At 37.9% G+C, this 18,928-nt stretch overlaps 1 protein-coding gene across 1 annotated transcript in view; it reads left to right on the plus strand.

Annotated features, from left to right (window-relative positions):
* LOC129769148 (cold shock domain-containing protein CG9705) overlaps positions 1-18,732 on the plus strand; it is an 87,584-nt gene extending 68,852 nt beyond the window's left edge. Inside the window, exons 2-3 of the mRNA XM_055771235.1 lie at positions 13,038-13,160; positions 13,244-18,732. Of these exons, the coding sequence (XP_055627210.1) occupies positions 13,038-13,160; positions 13,244-13,430 (310 nt within the window). The 3' untranslated portion in view covers positions 13,431-18,732. The remainder of the gene's footprint in view (positions 1-13,037; positions 13,161-13,243) is intronic.
* The last annotated feature ends 196 nt before the right edge of the window (positions 18,733-18,928 follow it).

An 18,928-nucleotide genomic window follows, 5' to 3' on the forward strand; every position in this document is an offset into this window, starting at 1 on the left:
TTTCCGTATTCTTTCATTCTTCTCCAGTCACAATACAGCTACTACACAACAAGTTGAGCGGAGGTGGAGAGCAAAAAAAAACCTTGACTTTTTGTGCAAAACACCCCCCTCGAGCTTCTATGAATTAGTTATGATTGTATAACGAAACAACAATGGGAATCAGGACGCTTTTGCTATGATTCTGAATAGAACCAACACGTCGTATATTAACGAACAAATAACATGTAGAATATTTTTGTGACTGGCACGAGTGCTGTTAATATGTCAACCCAACAGAGTGGAAGTGGGATGTTTATTAACCAGTTCATTCATTACGAGAACAGGGTGCAACAACAAACTTTTTGGTCGACTTTTAAAAAGATAACGCCGTGATAAGTGAGAGCACCTGAAGATAAAATACGGATAATTTTAAAGCCTCAAATTTCTAGAAGAAATTCGCGATTAGTTCCTTGAATTGAATCGTGGTACAGGTGTCAGTCTATTCATGACAAATTGGTAATTGAAACTATAATAATAAAACAAATAACAGTTATAAAAAAAGGGCAATTTTTTGAGTAAGAATATTACATTTAAAAGATTATTTATTCTAAATAGTTCGTTGATTTTTCAACCACTTTGTCAAACACCATACTACCTATACTATACTATCAAAATTTCCCGGAATCACCATCGTGTGGCGCTCTCAGTCACCCATTTTTATTTTTATTATATTTTTTTGTAGGTTGGCACATCTGTCATTGACATTCTATAACATTTGTAGTGTGATAGTTTTACATTTCTCAAAGTTACGCTGTATTGAGGACATCTGCTATTGTGCGTACCTCGATTTTTTACAATTTGTAAAATCAATCGTTATTCATGACCCTTTGGCTAAAAATGAAACGAATACCATTCAGCAACCACCGAATTCACCTGATTTTGCTCCATGCGACTTTGTCCTGTTCGAACGACCCAAGAAACCACGTTTCAGCACCCGAGATGAGATAATGGAAAAATCGAAGATGGCACTGATGGCCACGCCGCAAATCGAATGGTGTAAATAAGGAGCCCAAAATGGAAGGGATGTAAGGGATGTTCCCTACATCGACTCTCTCTTTTGGTCATAACTTAGCTGCAAACACATTCCCAGCTGTATTTGACAATGTGGAAGATAGGTCAGAAACTCATCTATCGGATTCTACAGCTAACTCAAATTGGAACGTTTTCGCAGTTGAGGTATTAACTAAAGAGAAGGTTGATGAAGAGAAATCGATCAAATCACTTACACCCCTTTCGTTCTAAGCTCCTCATTTGTTCCTATAACGTTCATGTAAAACCTTCCCAGACAGATATATTTTTGTTTGAATGAAAAATTTCTTATTCGTCTTTGATGATGAATCATTCAATAAACAATGATCGCGCCGCAAACCAAAAAAAAAGATTTGAAAACTCAAATAAATTCTGTACATGTTTAATTTGTTGCTTTGGCGAAAACAAATTTATTAAATTTTTTGAATTAATTATAAAAAACTACCAAAACAGAGGTTTTAGAAAATCATCTGTAATTTTGTTTTACGTGAGATTGGAGTTTTAAAAAATGATGCCAAATGTCTTCAAATTAGACAATTGGCATCAAAAAATGTTTTTGAAAATCCCGATTGCATGTACTCCCCCCGAATGCCTGGAGGCAAGTTGGCGAATATGGTTGGGTCACCTAAAAATCAACAAAATGTAATAACAACTATTTATTTATCCTTGGCTGGAACAGTGGAAATGTCATTTTCATCAACACTGTAAACGTCACACGCAGGAAAAAATACTGAGCTCGTATATCTCCCAAAGTTCGAAAAAATAAGTCACAAATTTCTTTATTGAAAAAAAACATTTTTTTTTTATGATGACCCTAACGCAACCTAGAAAAAAGGGCTATATTGGTTATTTCAAGAGATAGAAAAAAACTTTGTTCTACAAAGATGTCTCAAATTACTGGGACTACAACATTGTCGAACCATGTTTACCTCTATCTATAAAGATGAGAAAGTTAGATTTTTTATTTAATCGAAAATTTTGGTCACTCATTTTCGACAACATGAAAATGAGCGCTCTATCACATGTAACAACTTTGTCGAAGATAGTTTTTGTCTAGAGAATAACTGTCAAGTTCTAAATACTAATTTCCACTTAAATGCATCTCCTGGACCATTGTGCAATGTTTGTAGGTTTTTGCGATTTCAATCATTTGCTTTCATAGCAAAAATTAAGTAACAAATATAGCTTGTACTCCTTTTATCTCTCGAAAGCTACTGTGATACCAGTTTTTCAGTCGGCAAAAAAGGAGGGAATACGTACAAATCAAATGCATAATTGCGTGCTGAAAAAGGCTGGAAGATCTCCTCATTACTTCCGTACCCAGAACTGGGATGGCTAAAAGTCATCGACTGCAATGACTCGACTGTGACGAAAGGATTAGGGAATTACAGGCGTTCACCCCGATGAAATTGAAACGTTCGATAGTGTTGTGAGATAAGACGTGCTGTGAACATCGTTGCGGCATCGGTTTAAATTGAAAGATCTCTGCTGAAATAGACTAGCATTATCGGTAGTGAATTGTACAAATCGAAGTGGTACTTGCCTGTTGGAGCACCGTGGGAGTCCCCGTTTCCACACCCAAATACAGGTCCTGGACCACTGAATCTTTGGCGGGAGAAACTCAACTGTGAAGGAGGTTTAATGGGCATCAATTGTGCTTAGTTTTTTGTGTCCGTGAAAGGAAACGGGCTTCGAAAGTTTTCAGATGTATTGTTCTCAAACTCTTGAAACATTAGTCCTTCCTGCCATATTGCAGGGACAAGTGCATTGCTTTTAAGCAATGTGTAATCGTGTAATTTATTCATGAAAATGTGTAAAAGCGTTACCTTCCGGATAGTTTATTGCAGGAAATAAAGGGTGTGTCACATCAAATTGCATCACGGAAAAAACGCTGTAGAAATTCGCCCAGTAGACCGATCCTTTTGAAAATTTTAGACAGTAAAATAAAAACTATTAAAGAAGTTTTGGCATTTTCTTTTTATTCATACTTCGAGCCCAAGCCCGTATGCTCGCACCTTCCTCTTTACCCCGTCCATAAGGTTCTGTACAACGTCAGGTTGTAGTTTTTTTTGAACAGAAATCCATTTTCTCTTGAAGTCCGCCTCCGATTTGACAACTTTTGGGTTCTTCCGGAGGGCCTGCTTCATAATCGCCCAATTTTTCTCTATTGGGCTAAGCTCCGGCGCGTTGGGCGGGTTCATTTTCTTTGGCACGAAGGTGACCCCGTTGGCTTCGTACCACTCCAACACGTCCTTTGAATAGTGGCACGAAGCGAGATCCGGCCAGAAGATGGTCGGGCCCTCGTGCTGCTTCAATAGTGGTAGTAAGCGCTTCTGTAGGCACTCCTTAAGGTAAACCTGCCCGTTTCCCGTACCGGTCATCACGAAGGGGGCGCTCCGCTTTCCGCAAGAGCAGATCGTTTGCTACACCATGTACTTTTTGGCAAACTTGGATAGTTTCTGCTTGCGAATCTCCTCCGGAACGCTGAATTTGTCCTCTGCGAAGAAAAACAACAGGCCCGGCAGCTGACGAAAGTCCGCTTTGACGTAGGTTTCGTCGTCCATTACCAGGCAATGCGGCTTCGTCAGCGTTTCGGTGTACAGCTTCCGGGCTCGCGTCTTCCCCACCATGTTTTGCCTTTCGTCGCGGTTAGGAGCCTTCTGAACCTTGTATGTACGCAGGCCCTCCCGCTGCTTGGTCCGCTGGACGAATGAACTTAACAAATTCAGCTTATTGGCGACATCCCGGACCGAACTTCTCGGATCACGTCTAAACTGCTTAACTACGCGCTTGTGATCTTTTTCACTGACGGAGCATCCACTTTTGCCGTTCTTCACCTTCCGGTCCATGGTTAGGTTCTCGAAGTATCGTTTTAGTACTCTGCTGACCGTGGATTGGACGATTTCCAGCATCTTACCGATGTCCCGATGTGACAACTCCGGATTCTCGAAATGAGTGCGCAGGATTAATTCACGACGCTCTTTTTCGTTCGACGACATTTTTCCAAATTTACGAAAAATTGACAGTGAAGCATGGCCACTGTGATCTATACACTCTTATCTGATTATAAGCGAAAGCTGAAGATATAATTCCTAAAAATTAAATTTCTACAGCGTTTTTTCCGTGATGCAATTTGATGTGACACACCCTTTATGAATTATATTCGTTATACAATTAGTATTTCATTTAAACTCACACGACTGATAAAAAAAAACACAAACTGTTCGCAAACAAGTTGCGAAAAATTCTTCTCTGTGAGAATATATGTTTGAATAAAGATCAATCGTTTCACGAACCTCAACGGTGTGAGTACATCCGTAGTCCAAACGTCCGGACGTATAAGCTTACCCTTCTGCCTAGTTGAGCATCATATTCTAACCGAATTGACGAAATTATATCATCATCGTGAAATTTTATATTGTGGCAGCAAACGCGACAGTTTAAAATCAATAATTAAATAACAAAAGGGACGAAAATAGCACAGTATGAAAATGGACAGCCGCGTCGGATTGTCGTTCCCATCGCAGTTTTTATTCTCGTCGACCACTGTGACATGGATGCTGCAGGCGATGGACAGAAATATGAATATGACAGCAAAAATTTTTGGTTTTGTTCTGGATATAACTTGATGGTTAGAGATATGGTTGATGAAGTTGATACCCACAGGCATCATTTCGTATACAATTCGGGAGCGACACTTTAAAAGGAGCGGTCGTTGTGTATATGTTATCATTTTGGAAATGTATTTATATTTTGATTTTTATTCATCAATGATGGATCTTTGATTAAGTTCCAACTAATTCACTCGTTCCTAAAATAACCGCAAACGCAAGAACAGATGTGTGATGAATTTCATCCAATTTGGCTTTGATCTCTGTGGTGTCAATCATCATAACGGATTTATTAATCAAAGCACGAAGCCATTTTTTTCTGTATTTCTAAATAACTTTGCTTCGAAGGACTGTGTAAAAATAGAACACGTGATGAACACAGTTGAAAATTAAGCAGTGTTCTAGTCAGGTTCTAGTCAGTTCTAGTCAGGAATTACGATTTGTATGATAATTTGCACGAGCTCAACCTTTGGTGTAACTTAAATTATTAGCCCGTTTCTGGGGAAAAAATTACTTTGAATTTGAATATTCAAATTGTATAATCATTTGTAACACATACACAGGTAGTAAATTAAAGTGAGCAAACTTTTTTCTGAAAGAATACCACCGCATATACACGTTTCAATTTTTGCTGATAAATTTAATTATTTGCTCAACCGAAACATGTCATGTGGGTGACACGTACTCATGTACTCGTATGTTAATCTGTCTTTTTCAGTTCAAATGTTTGTTTCGCCTCCACAAAAATCAATGCACCTCAGAGCATAAATTAAAACCAAGTACCCATCACACCTAGTTACCTTTTAAATTCTAAATTTTCCTCATCGTGGGTATCGGGTATCACAGTGAAGTTCGCGGTACATTAAAGCTCCTCCATCATACACTCTTTTAAACGGTCTTTCTGATGGATCCTTGCTAATGGGAACACAACGAAGGTTGCCTCCCATAGCCACAAGCTCGACGAAGACGACGACGACGACTTTTCCGCGCGTAAACTTTGCCGGTCTGGGCCGGCAGCAGCAGTTCAGAGCGGAAACTGGAGAGCTGTCTCACACTCAGCGGTAATGGACGCATGCAGACGACAACGCCGGGGGTCGTGGGTCTTTTCATTGTTCCACGAGAGTCGCGCGAGGAGACCGGTGTGAATTAGTTTGACTTCTTTTACTTGGGCTGACGTTGACGATGCAAAGCACTCCCGGCGTGAGCTTCGTCCTATACGTATGTAGGTGTATGCTCTCTGCCCATACAGCGTTCCCCAGCGGCGTGAGATTCGTGAGTGCATTGCATTCTCGGTCCAGGAGAAGTGTGCTGTGGAAAATAGTAATTGGTGACGGCGATAAAAAACGACCATTTCCTAGCGGGTTCCCACAGGATACGGTGAAGGTATCAAAGGAGTAGTTTTCCTTACTATATTTCATGTATGAGGAAGACCAGTTGTATCGATTGTCCTTTCTCCGTTTTGGCGCAGGATTTCGTCAAATCTTTTAATACAGCCATTCCATGCCAAACCGATATAGCGGTTATCAGATTTTCGTGAAAAGTGGTAGTTTTGTTCTTTATTGCAAAATATTCGACCCGTATTTTATTCTTTTTTCGTTAGGGTAACCATTTCCATTTTAGGGTGGTCGGAAAAATCAACTTTTTCCACTTTTTCCCAAAAATGACTTACTTTCAAAATTCATAACTTTTGAACCATTGAACCGATTTAGATGATCGATATCAAATTAAATCCAATAAGCTAGCCCTTTATAAAAAAAAATTGAACTTGCAATAGAGATGGATTTTATTTACGTTATTATAGATTGTAACCGTTTTTTATTGTTTTCATGCTCTCGGGACCAAGGGCGCTTTTTTAATATTTTTTCTAGAAAGCTGAGGATTTTTTATACAAAATATCTCAAAATCAGAGATGTGCTCTTTTTCTTAAGTTGTGGGTTTTCAAAGTTAACCGATAGTTCGGAATATCAATTTTTTCCTCTTTTTCCTATTTTCAAAAGTTCATAACTTTTGAAACTACTAGACCGATTTATATCATCGATATATCAAATTAAAGCCAAAGAGCTAGACTTCTTCAAAATTTACTACATTTGTGAAAAATTATTTTGTCTGTTTTGATTATTGATTGTATCTGTTTTTTATAGTTTACATGTTTACATATTTTTTTAAATATTTTTTGATTTTTTACATAACGTATCCAAAAACCAGAAATGGTCTCAGTCGGACAGTCGTCGAGTGCACACGCTTTCTCGTTTGCTCCGTTCATAATATAATTTGTTTCGTTACGATACGATCGAACGCGTTTCGGTATTATTTACTTTACTGCTGCTTATGCAGTTTTTGTTTTTTGAAGGTGGCTTCGAACCAATAATTGTGTGTGAAAAAGCAGTTGTTTTCAGTGTGCAGGAGAAAACTCCCTCAGAGTGATTTGCAGCAGCAGCATTTTAGATGAAAAATATTCGCCGTTAAATCATCTGTTTGTACGGTGCTTCCACCGATTTGTACAGCTATTTTCTGGAGACCAGGTTCTCCATGTTTCAAAGTCGTAGGGACAATTTAACAGTGACAATATTTATAATATTTATAAGGGTGAACCCTTACGCTACAAGTGCATGAATAAATAAATAAAATAATTACGAAATTAAAATCCAAAAAAAAAAAGAACAAAGAAAGAAAAAAGAGTTTCGTGTTAATCGCATGGAACAATCATGAGAAATTGCCACATCACGATAAAAACGAAATGAATTTTATGCAAGGTTATATAGACTTTATTTCGTTTTCACCGTGAAGTGACGCCCTCAGTTTCTATTCTGCGCATGAAGTGACCATGAAAAATCTCGTGTTACTCTCACGAAAACAAAAATGACTCATGTATCAAACATCTTCAGATGCTTTTAAAAGGCCACTCAAATTCCATCGGTTGGTTTCAGGACCACCAACAAGTTTTAAGGAGTTGAATTTTATGTTAATAACAATTCCATACTTATACTCATAAAACCACACACTAACAAGAAATTCAGCAATCTTTCAAAATATTCATTCATTCATTCATTTAGAATTGATTGAGATGCAATTTCAAATAAATGATTCCCGATCCAACGGTAGTCTTACGTCTACCTTGCGGTTGAATCACAGATATAACCCACTTCTTGTTTTTTCTTAACACAAATCTTTACCACTTTTTTCTCTCAAGTTCCACTTAACTTCTCTGCTATCATCTTCTTTTTCATGCATACGAATATATTGAGTGCATGATACAATATGCTAGAACGAAGTAAATAGAATACCAGTGAAAAAACTGGCAACCTCCGGAGAGGAAATATGAGAAAGAGAAGCACAGGATGTGTCACACAAAGCAAGATAAGTATCAATCATAACATTAAGTATCTAAAATTTAGAATCGGCAATCATATGATACAATTATCGTGTAGCATTTGAGGAGGACCAATCAGCTTTGATCGGTTCTCTTCATTGACTTTCTCTTCCAATAACCACGGCCTTGCAGATAGATTTTGCCCTATTTTGCCACAGAGTTTACCAAACGAAGTTCCGTTCTACACTCTTGATTGTCGAACACGTCAGACTGTGTTTTTACTGCTGAGTTATCAACGTAAGAGAATGTTGAGGAAGAGAGTCGATAGCTGCGGATGGGTCCTTATCGGGATTTGCGCGGGAATTCATACATAATGAATCTTTGATTGTTTTTCCCAAGTCGTAAATCGTTAAACGTGAGTTATAAATCGTAAGTCGCGAATCGTAAATGCACCTTTGATACTTTAGTTTACCTATTTCTTTATTCTGTTTATCATGCGAATGGAGTTCGACAGAGAGCAAGCGCAATGAATCTAGTTATATAGTTCCGGTCTTATCAGTTCTACAGAAATTATCTCGGTTACCTTCTTAGGTTTCTCAAAGATAACTCCCGCTATCGCTGCTCCGCCCTCGCGAGTAGAGTTTGATGAAAAATAAGGGCAATAAATTGTGATATATATATTTACGGTCTTACCAGTTCTACAGGAATGTTCACGGTTACCTTTTTAGGTTTCCCAAAGTTAACTATCGCGTTGGAGGATTAAGATATATATTTCCGATATTATTAGTGTTATAGGCATTCTTTCGGATACCTTCTCAGGGTTCCCAAAGAGAACTCATCGTCTTTGCAATTGGAGTTCTATAAAGTGTACAAATTGAAGACAAATGGTTAACTTCTCAGGTTTCCCTAAGATAACTGCGTGATTCGATTTTTGAAAAAAAGAAGTGCGAAAATATTAGAATATTTAGCCGGTCCATTGAACTATGAAGTTTTTCCATCTCAGGTTATCTACAGATTTATCTACCGCGTGTTGTTATATATACGATTTTCTGATTTTCATTTCATCGAGTGGTAGATAGATTGCGTATAAATAATCACATCACTTACCACAGTGAATCCCGATTCTTACCTCTCCCCACTAACAACTATCCTTTCCATGACAATCGCTAGGGATCTACGCTATAGAGGCGACCCTTCTGGCCTTCGGGCTGGTAACTGTAGGACGTGGCCGGCGTCGTTATTGACCATTTAAAGTTCGAATCACCGAAAATTACACAACAAGATTGATTTGCTAGTCCCAAGCGTCATTCTGTGTGTTCTTTGTGCAATTTGGTTGGATCAGGTCAATCACGGAAAGTAAATACGAAATCACGATAAATCGCTTAGTAAGCGAATTCGCAACCAATGTGGCTACGAAGACTCCGCTAACATTCGGCGGAGACTGACAAAGATATTTTACAGCGGTGAGAGCTGCTGAAGGTGAAAAATTTGTTCCGCAGCGGTTACTGTCGACATCATCACATCACACATCCAACTCGGTTCCGATTTTTTATTGTCGTTCTGAGTGTTCTCCGGAATGTTGTTTTTGGGAGCATTAGAAATGTAATTTTGCTAAGAGATTCTGATAAACTACTCTCTGTTCAACTTCTATAAGGCCATCCTGATTTTCTATTTCGTTTCGTTCCGGTTGCACAGAATCCCGCCCAAACCTTCCTTCTTCCGTAAATTACGCCAGTACCCGTTGAAACCGTCAGAACCATTCTAATTGAACCTTTTTTTCGTTAGTGAAGATAACCTATACATTGAAGAACTTTTCTTTATGGTATATAGCAAAATGTATTCTTTTGGAAACATTCTTCGTCACAACATAACATGTCCCACTGTCATGTGAGCTTTGGCAAAAACTCAGAGGTTTTCCGATGTGAGATGGTGTAAGATGAGGAGTTTTAACCTTTTAAACCCCTCTTATGTGAGGATTTTTCAGCAAAACTTGACGGATTGTCACCCGAGTAACATTTAAATTAAAATATTGCTTTATTTGCATAAGCGATTTTGAGGTATTCGAATCTGTTCTAGCGATTTTCCGCTTATCCCGGTTAGAGAGCTTCGATTTACGTGGAGCTCTCTCCTTTTTACCGTATCCTTGAGGATTCGTCAAAAAATTGAGCACTACTACTTGATGGGATCGTCCAATCCGACGAGAAATTTCTCTGATACCAACGTCTACTTGGTGAAATGCATCGATTTGTCTTTCTTTTCTCTTCGTGAGCACTTTTCCCTTCGGCATTTTCCAGATTTATTGATCAAAACAACTAAAACAACGGAAAAATGTAACTGGTCTTATAGAAACTTGACACTTGAAAAATACAAAAACATTCGTTTACGCTCAGCGCTTGCACACACACATATGAAAAACATGCAGTGTATAGTAGTCACCAATACCAATAAACTAGAATATAAGTTGAAGCATTGTTTGTTTACAATGGCACAAAGCGGCAAGATCATCACCTGATCTTATAGAAGTTGGACAGAGTGTATTTGTACACCCAAAGTTAATTTTTAGCACATTTTCTGGCATCCCGATCTATTACATTAAATGAGCTGAAAGATAACATAAAATGTTCTACTTCCCAATACATGTATATCATTTATATAATATATATGCTAAAGCCCATATGAGGGAGCGAAACAGGAGACACATTTAAATGAAAGCTTTTCGTATAGTTTGAAAAATACACGGCCCAGACAGAGAAAGATATATTCTCGTTCATGTTCTTCTTTATCGTCTTAGAAAACACCTTCCAACTTCATTTTATAATGAGGTGTAATATTTTTTTATTTTTTTTATTTTTTATCTTCGCTTATTTTTCGTCGGCCTATTTCCGCCAATCACCGACATCAGGGAGGCGACTCCACCTGTTCCTACCTATCAGACTCAACAACTCATGAGCCGCGCCAACTTCTTTTACTTCCCCTCCGAAGGAAGACGTAACCAGAGATTTTTCGCCTCAGAAAATCCCAACGACGCCAGCTGGGATTGAACCCGGGCCGATCGGATTGTGAGGCTGTTACGCTAACCACACAACCACTGGCGCCGTCGAGGTGTAATATTATCACGCTCTTTTATAATAGCGCTGGCAGCTATATGGATAGCGTGGTCGTGTAAAGTAACTTCGCATTCCAGCCGGCCTTGGTTCGATCCCCATTGACGTCGTATGGACTTTTTTTTTTGCACAATTTCAAATGAAAAGAGAAAAGAAATCAGAAAGAGATGTCTGCACGAATACATACAAACCATTTTTAAGCTTCAAAATAGCTCATTATTTGCGCATTTGACTCTCATGACCAGGAAATGGCATCTTTTCTGCCAAAGATGGCATGTTTTCTGCCAACGCTAGTTTGGGTGTACATTCAATAATTTGAGTTATTCAATACCGCTCAGACAGCGAGCAATCGAAAGTATATGTCAAGTATATGTCTGAGGGTTATTTTGACAAACTGCTCATATTGGCGTTCTATTGTTTCGCGAGATGTTTCACGCCTCTCACTCAGTGAAAGCATTCACTCATCGGTCCTTTACAGTGCTACCAAATATTTATATTAACCCCTTCCCGTATTATTTAATATGTCACACATCAAGTGAATTCACTAGCCTGCTGAGCGTAAGACTCGATGTTGTACGAGAAAGGGTTGAAGAATTTAATTTTTGAATTTCTATAATGTTTGTTTCTCGCCGGTTATAATTTTATAGTCCAACGTTAACAATGCGGTCGTGTTTTGAGCACCACCCTTCTTTATTTATTTATTTTTTCGGCCCCGTAACACCATGATCTACACGTATTTGTGGAAAACGACTGAGTGCCACTGTTATAGAGCCCACTACTGCCTGTCGACAATCACCACGTGTCTGATGTCTTGCTTTTCGATGAGAGTAGTAATGTTTTTGTGGTAGATAATCTACTTTGTTATAACATGTTATAACACTCTTGCGATTTTAGGCGACTCAATTTGGCATTGGATGACACTGATTGAGACATATTCCTGCAAACGTTTACAGATGCAATATTTTTTCAGAGAAGACTATTTAATTGGCTTTGATTTGATATGTCGATCATTGAAATCGGTTGGGCATGGAATGGCTGTATAAATATATTTCAACATATCTCTGGAACGCCTTTTTATAACAAAAATACACGCATCTCTCAAAATTTGACCGTAATATAATCACAAATGATCTTAAGCAACTTGTTTCGATCATAACAAGTAGAAAAATACCAGAAGTGTTTAAAAACTAATTAAAATTTTTATTTGTCCGCTTGTTTGTGTGTTCCACAAAATGAGGTTATCACCACGTCAGAAATGCTGAATAAAAAACAACGGAAAAGTATTGGATGCCGTTCACTAAACCAATTACTTTGAGATACTACATTTTATCGGCGGAGTAACTCAAGAACGCAAGATCCCGGACTATTTCCTTCAATGTCTCCGCAATCGATTTTTAATTTGGTGTATTATGCCCTAACCATGAGCTTAGCTTGGCAGCTAATTATAATGCAATCACTCGCTATAATTAGACAGCGCTAAATCCCGCTCAGCCTTATGTTCAGTCTTGGATAGATTCGAATACAGTAGGCGTCTTGAAAACCACTGAGTGGCAGTTAATGATTGGTGGCTTTAAATCGCTTAGAATTCAGTTAGCCTCCACCTCAAATTCTCCCACTGATAAACAATACAGATTCATTGAGCCGTATACCTATTACAAACCCTTTATAATCGATTTAGTACTATACGGACTCCGTGTAAAAAAAAAATTTACATTAATTCCGCCATATTCATTCTATAGTAAATTTCGTTCGGATTGGAATCCTATTAAATTAATTGCAATCAGATGATTCGCAAATGTTTGATGTGTATATGTCAAATACATCAGTTAGATGTCATTAACAAGTTCATGCCAATTAATGTTTTAGTAATGCCCACTATGTAAAACATGCGAGCATTTATGCAACAACTTTTATTTATGATATTTTTCTATGTCTCATCCACAGATCGGACCGTGCGATGCGTAACCCAATCGAGGACGGAAAAGTAAGATCTTTCAGCAGAAGCAAAGGTCACGGTTTCATAGCACCTGCATCTGGAGGAGACGATATTTTCGTGCACATTTCAGAGTAATCAATCAGCCCTTTATTGTGGCATTCGAAACCATACTAATTTCGTCATTCTTTTTCCGTTTGATTCCTCGAATCGCTAGCATTGAAGGTGAATATGTGCCACTGCCAGGTGACGAGGTCAGTTACCGTCTGTGCACGATTCCACCCAAGTTCGAGAAGGTACAAGCGATCCATGTGCACATCACAAACCTGACCCCGGAGAAGCACTGCAGATGGGAGGAGACAGCATCGCCCTGCAAGTCCCCAGATGGCTCCAGGCTGCACTAGGATTCGGCACACGCAACAGCAACAACAACAATGATGCATTATTGTCCTCACTGATATGAAAAACAAACAAGAACCAGGCTCAGGCTAAGCGAATTAATGGGTTTGCGTCAATTCCTATCGCAGCAGCAATTCATTCCACTTGCACTCTTCACTTCCACTCTAGGATCCTCGTGTTCATTTTTTTCCTGATTCTCAAGATGTCCAATGCGAACTGAGCATATTTATGAATAAAAAGAAAGTAGATATATTTTTGGGACGAATCAATCTGCGTTCGCATTGTGGTTTAACCATCCTTCGGGAACGAACACAGGGAATCAAATTCTGATTTGTATTTGGTTATATTTTTCGCCCATCTGCATATGGCAAAGCCAAATGTGAAGGAAAAAAAATAAAAAAGGTTTCCCAACATCATCGTGGTCTGTCAGAAGAGACACTCTGATATATGTGATATGGTATTTTTGGTATGATTGAAGTAAAACTCGAAATATAAATATGCTTCAGTCGGTGGAGAAGCGAATGATGATTGAAATAATGCCAATCATTAGGTCTGATATTAATTCGAAATGCGTCTACCGTTCTCCCTTTTGTCTATCCTAATTTGTCGATTGTTCGTAGTTGAGTTAAGCCGGGTTTATACGTTGTCAGTTACTCGGTGCGAGTTAAGCGCTAAACCAGGGGTTCTCAAAGTGGTCGGTGGGTATCGACCCCTTGGGGTCGATATTGGTTTCTCAGGGGTCGACATGAACGAAAATTTATTTTGGGGGTCGACGAGATCTAAAAATTGACCCCCAATAATTAACACAAGTTCTTGTTTGAAACCGTCAAGATAGACTATAAGCTGTGTTACGTGATCCAACTTGATTTTTAGTAGAAAGTATTATTGTTGTACTTTTCAATAATTCAATAAATAGATAAGCGCGCATAAGTTCGTATAAAATGAAAAATTCGCAAGTACATTTGGCATTTGCGTTATGAAATTTGCTGAAACTTGAAAACACTTATTTACTAATTTAATTTGAGAGATTGCAATAGTAGAAATAGAAAACAAGTCACGCGGTTCAATTCAAAACGCTGATTTAAAAAAAAAATCATCATTAACGTACGGATTTTATATTTTTGTCGAAAATTAATTGCTTCCGCCAGTATTTGCGAGTAATTTGTATTAACATATTTACAATTAAAATAATATTTATATAATTTTACATCTATCATCAATCATCAAGTTTACTAGCCTCACCCACGGTTGCCTGCCTTCCAGATTTGTCTGGAATCATACAGACTTTGATAAATTATCCAAATATTCAGATTATCCGTTGTCAAGTCCAGACTTTCTGCACTTTACCCAGATTTTTCCAGATTAAAGAAAAATCTGTAATCATATTTGACTTTATTGAGTTGGTTTGGAAAGCTAGTTTGTGCTAGTTTTATCGAAACAGTTATTCAAAATGACATCACTGATTCCACAGAATGGACTAAGAGGCCAGACTGAGCTGGCTTTCTCAGAGCACCGATAAGCATGCTGGTTACTACAAAGTATGTAATAAAGACATAATGTGTCTTGGATGATTCAAGGATTTCTTGACGCATTCTACGACTGAGAAGCACAAAAGCGACTGCTGTGAATGTTCCCGGAGATGGTCAATACGAAGAGCCCATTAATCATTTGCGAAGCAATGCGTTCAGTTTGATTGCCGACGAAACGATTGATCTGTTGAAGAAATAGTCACTAGCCTTAAGATACATGTACACTGTTTGTCCGGAAATCAAAAAATTGACACTTTTTGACTGATAATTTGTACAAACACTATTTTGTTTGACACTCATCAATTATCAACAGTGGCAAACAATGTCAAACATCGAACGTGGAAAAAATCGACTGAAATATTTAAGGTAACTTAACCATGTACCAACAGATTCGAAAAACAGACCTAAACAATATTTTAGGCATCCCATAACTGAATATTTGCTTGTCGTGTTTTGTGTCGAATATATTTGACCAGTACACGTAGATGATATTTTATCTGTCTGAAAGAATCAAATATATGGCTTCGATCATACAGTGTACGAGCACCCTCAGTAGCCATGAATGATTGCTTTTATGACCTTATATAGGTTACCGAAACGGATTCTAGAACGATGTATGACGAGATGGTTTCGTTGTTCAAGAGGATCAAAATTGCATATCAAATTTATTTGATTGGCTATGTGACTGATGGAGCAAAGACCATGACTTCACCAGGCAACTCACTTGGTGCTTCGCTTAAAAGAGATTGTGGATCGCTTTTCATTATGAAGTGTATGCGATATAGTTCTGGTTAAGGCTCTTCGTATGCGTGTAAGCATAATCCAGATGAAATTGAGCAAACCAATAGCTGTCTTAGCTGCAGTCCCTTGCGGACTAGTAAGTATGATGGGATTCAGGAAATTCCTGAATTAAAGCCCAAAAGTGCTTGACAGATATGAACCACTCCGAATCTACTTTGGATTTGTGAAATATGTTATCCATGTTGAGAACGCCAAAGTGGTAGACTGATATTTATTTGACATTTTTGTCATACATACTCAAAATGATTAACAACATGAACGAGCATTTCTCGACTTTTCCGCACGATATTGGATATTTTTCACAATTGAGCAATGATAATTTTTTAGACTACTCTCCGGATGGACGAACCAATGTAGGCATATTTTGGGGTAAAGTTCTAGCCACAACTGCCCGTGGTGGTGATAGGCATTTCCGCAATTGAGGAAATTTATCACAAAAAAATTAACTGAACACCGAAGAAAGTGGTTGGTGCACATGTCTGCGACCATCCAGTTTATATATAATGCGTCGATATATGATAAGAAGAAATAACTGTTAAACAATGTTTAAGTATGGTCGGCGTTAAGTCAGACCGGACCATGTGACATTTTTATGATTTTGAGAAAAACGAGTTTGAAGTTGCTATAAGGGGTTTTCAATGGGCTTTCAAAACAATTTCGATAAGTTATTCCTTCTGTACGCGTGATTTTACACATCTGATAAATGTGAATTACACATCTGATAAATGTGAATTGTAGCTTACAAAATGTTTAACCAAATGCAATCAATAACTCGAAATTTTTAATTTTGCGACTTGGTCCGCTCTGATTTAACACCAACCATATGTAAAAATGTTAATTAATTGATTGTTTTGAATTATAGAGACTTTTAACTTTTGCAGGTCTAGGCCTGAGAAGGACCCTTGTTGACAAATTCAATCCAAACGCCTCCTTCACCTGCCTTGAGAAAGACACTTAATCTGTTCTGTTCTGTTCAATACATGTGGCAACCCTGGCTTAACACTTTATAAGGACGTGAGAACTAGGCAAGGAATCGACTCAAACTTCGGGGAACACAATCCTTACATGAGAAAGAACACATTACCTTTGATAGAAAAATAAACTATTGAAACAGTTGAAAAAATAGCAAAAAATAGTTGCCGCTGCCCGTGAACCCCAAAAACACTGCTTGCCACTGTCTTGTAAGCTCATTTTATTGCGCTTTTGGTTATACTAAAATTTAAAAAATATCTCTAGTGCGGCAAAAAAAATATTTTCTGTGGGTGGCAATATAGTTGTTACGGCCTTATAACAGGTTAACCAACAGCAAAGTCTTTAAATTAGTAAGAATTTTGTATGAATAAGACAGAAACTAGAAATAGATTTTTGTTTAAAAAATTTGGCTACAGAGGTCTGAAATATCACTTCATTCTGGAAAAGGTGTCTATTGCCCAAAATTTTTTGAGAACCCCTGCGCTAAACGAACCGAAGAATGACAAACATACCCATACCACATAATTTGACATTTGATTTGTATGTATGGAGCTACTCGCCCGTTTAAAAACAAAAAACTTTGAAGTAGCTCGGTTACGGGTAGTCTCATACATACAAATCAAATGTCAAATTTTGTGGTATGGGATGTTTGTCATTCTACGGTTTGTTTAGCGCTTTACTCGCTCCGAGTAACTGACAACGTATAAACCCAGCTTTAAAGTAAGATCCTTTCGAATCACGTAAGAATAGAGGCGAATGAACTGCAAAGTTTAAAGCCTCTTAAAAACAAAGAAAGAAAGAAGAAAGAATCACGTAATCTAACAGTTGCCGCCTTTTCTATGGAACTGTTGAGAAAGAGTCAGAATATGATAGATGTAATCAGATGTGCCTCGCACGTTTAGAATCATTTAACCATTTCTCCGAAAAAAAGGGCTGCGGTTTCAGAAAAAACACCCTTTAATTTTTTTACAAAACGTGTTCATATCCAACATACAACATACCACATTAATAGCATTAAAAACGATAGTGTAGAGCGTACAAATTTCCGTCATCATCCGAACAATCACGTCACATACGTATAACGACCGAACACAAACATTATCCCGCGAAGGCCAACCGTTACCTCATTCTCGTTTCTAGATGTAATCCACCTTTTGAAAACCACCCAAGAGTGCGATAAAACTGCGATGAAGCAACAAGTTAATTGATAACAGGCATTTTTGACAAGTAAATTGATAAGCAAGGGAACCAAGTTTGCGCGTCGTAATCATTACGCACATATAGATGTCACACAGACCTTTGAACACCAACATCCCTGCCCAAAAAAAAAAGAGTACAGCACCATTAATATAAACACTTAACCACACATGGTAAATGCATGTTTTACGGCTCGTATTGTGCTGGTAATGTGTTAAGCATGCATTATATTAGAATAGTTTTAGAGTCATCTACATGTTGAAATGTCCAGAAGTAGTAGTTAAGTCGAGCGAACAAAGTTTTTCACCCATTCATCCCCTGACCCCTTGCTCATTTCGTGCTGCGATTTGCTGAATTACTTACAACGAGATGAATGTTCAAACGGAAATGAGCTGGTTAATCAAGCAACAAAACACCTTCGTTTCCGTCAAAATCCATACGAGATCGAATGTTTGCGTCCAACGAAAAACGAAATTAAACGATTATTAAAAAACTGTGTTTCCGTTAGTCATGTTACGTACCTGTGTCCCGTGTATATCTGTTGTTTATTCTGTTATCACAAAATTATTCAATACATGCATGACAAATTACGTTTACTCCAATCGCGATAAGGAAAAACCAGCTGAATGGAAGCGCGAACGATACCAACGCTATGTGGAACAGAAGAATGAGAATAAATATTTGTATTGTCCGTTGAACACAGTAGTATTTAATGTTAACTGTTCTAAACAAGCATTATCTGGTAAGTCAGAAAAACAAACTATAGGTATAAAAAAGGATATTGAATAAATCAACATTTCAAGTGTAAGAGCTTTCCCGCTTCGTTGCTAAAGCTAATCCGAACATAGAAATTTACCCCGCAAACGTTAAGATGGTAATATGTAGTAACGATATAACCACTGCTAAGTGAATACATCTTGGTTTTATCTCCGATTTGTTTTCACTACCCGTTCGTTTCTGGCAACGTAAAATTCCGACACATAGATATAATCTAACTTTGTCAT

This window comes from Toxorhynchites rutilus, chromosome 2 (genome assembly GCF_029784135.1).
Source record: "Toxorhynchites rutilus septentrionalis strain SRP chromosome 2, ASM2978413v1, whole genome shotgun sequence".
NCBI lineage: Eukaryota > Metazoa > Arthropoda > Insecta > Diptera > Culicidae > Toxorhynchites > Toxorhynchites rutilus.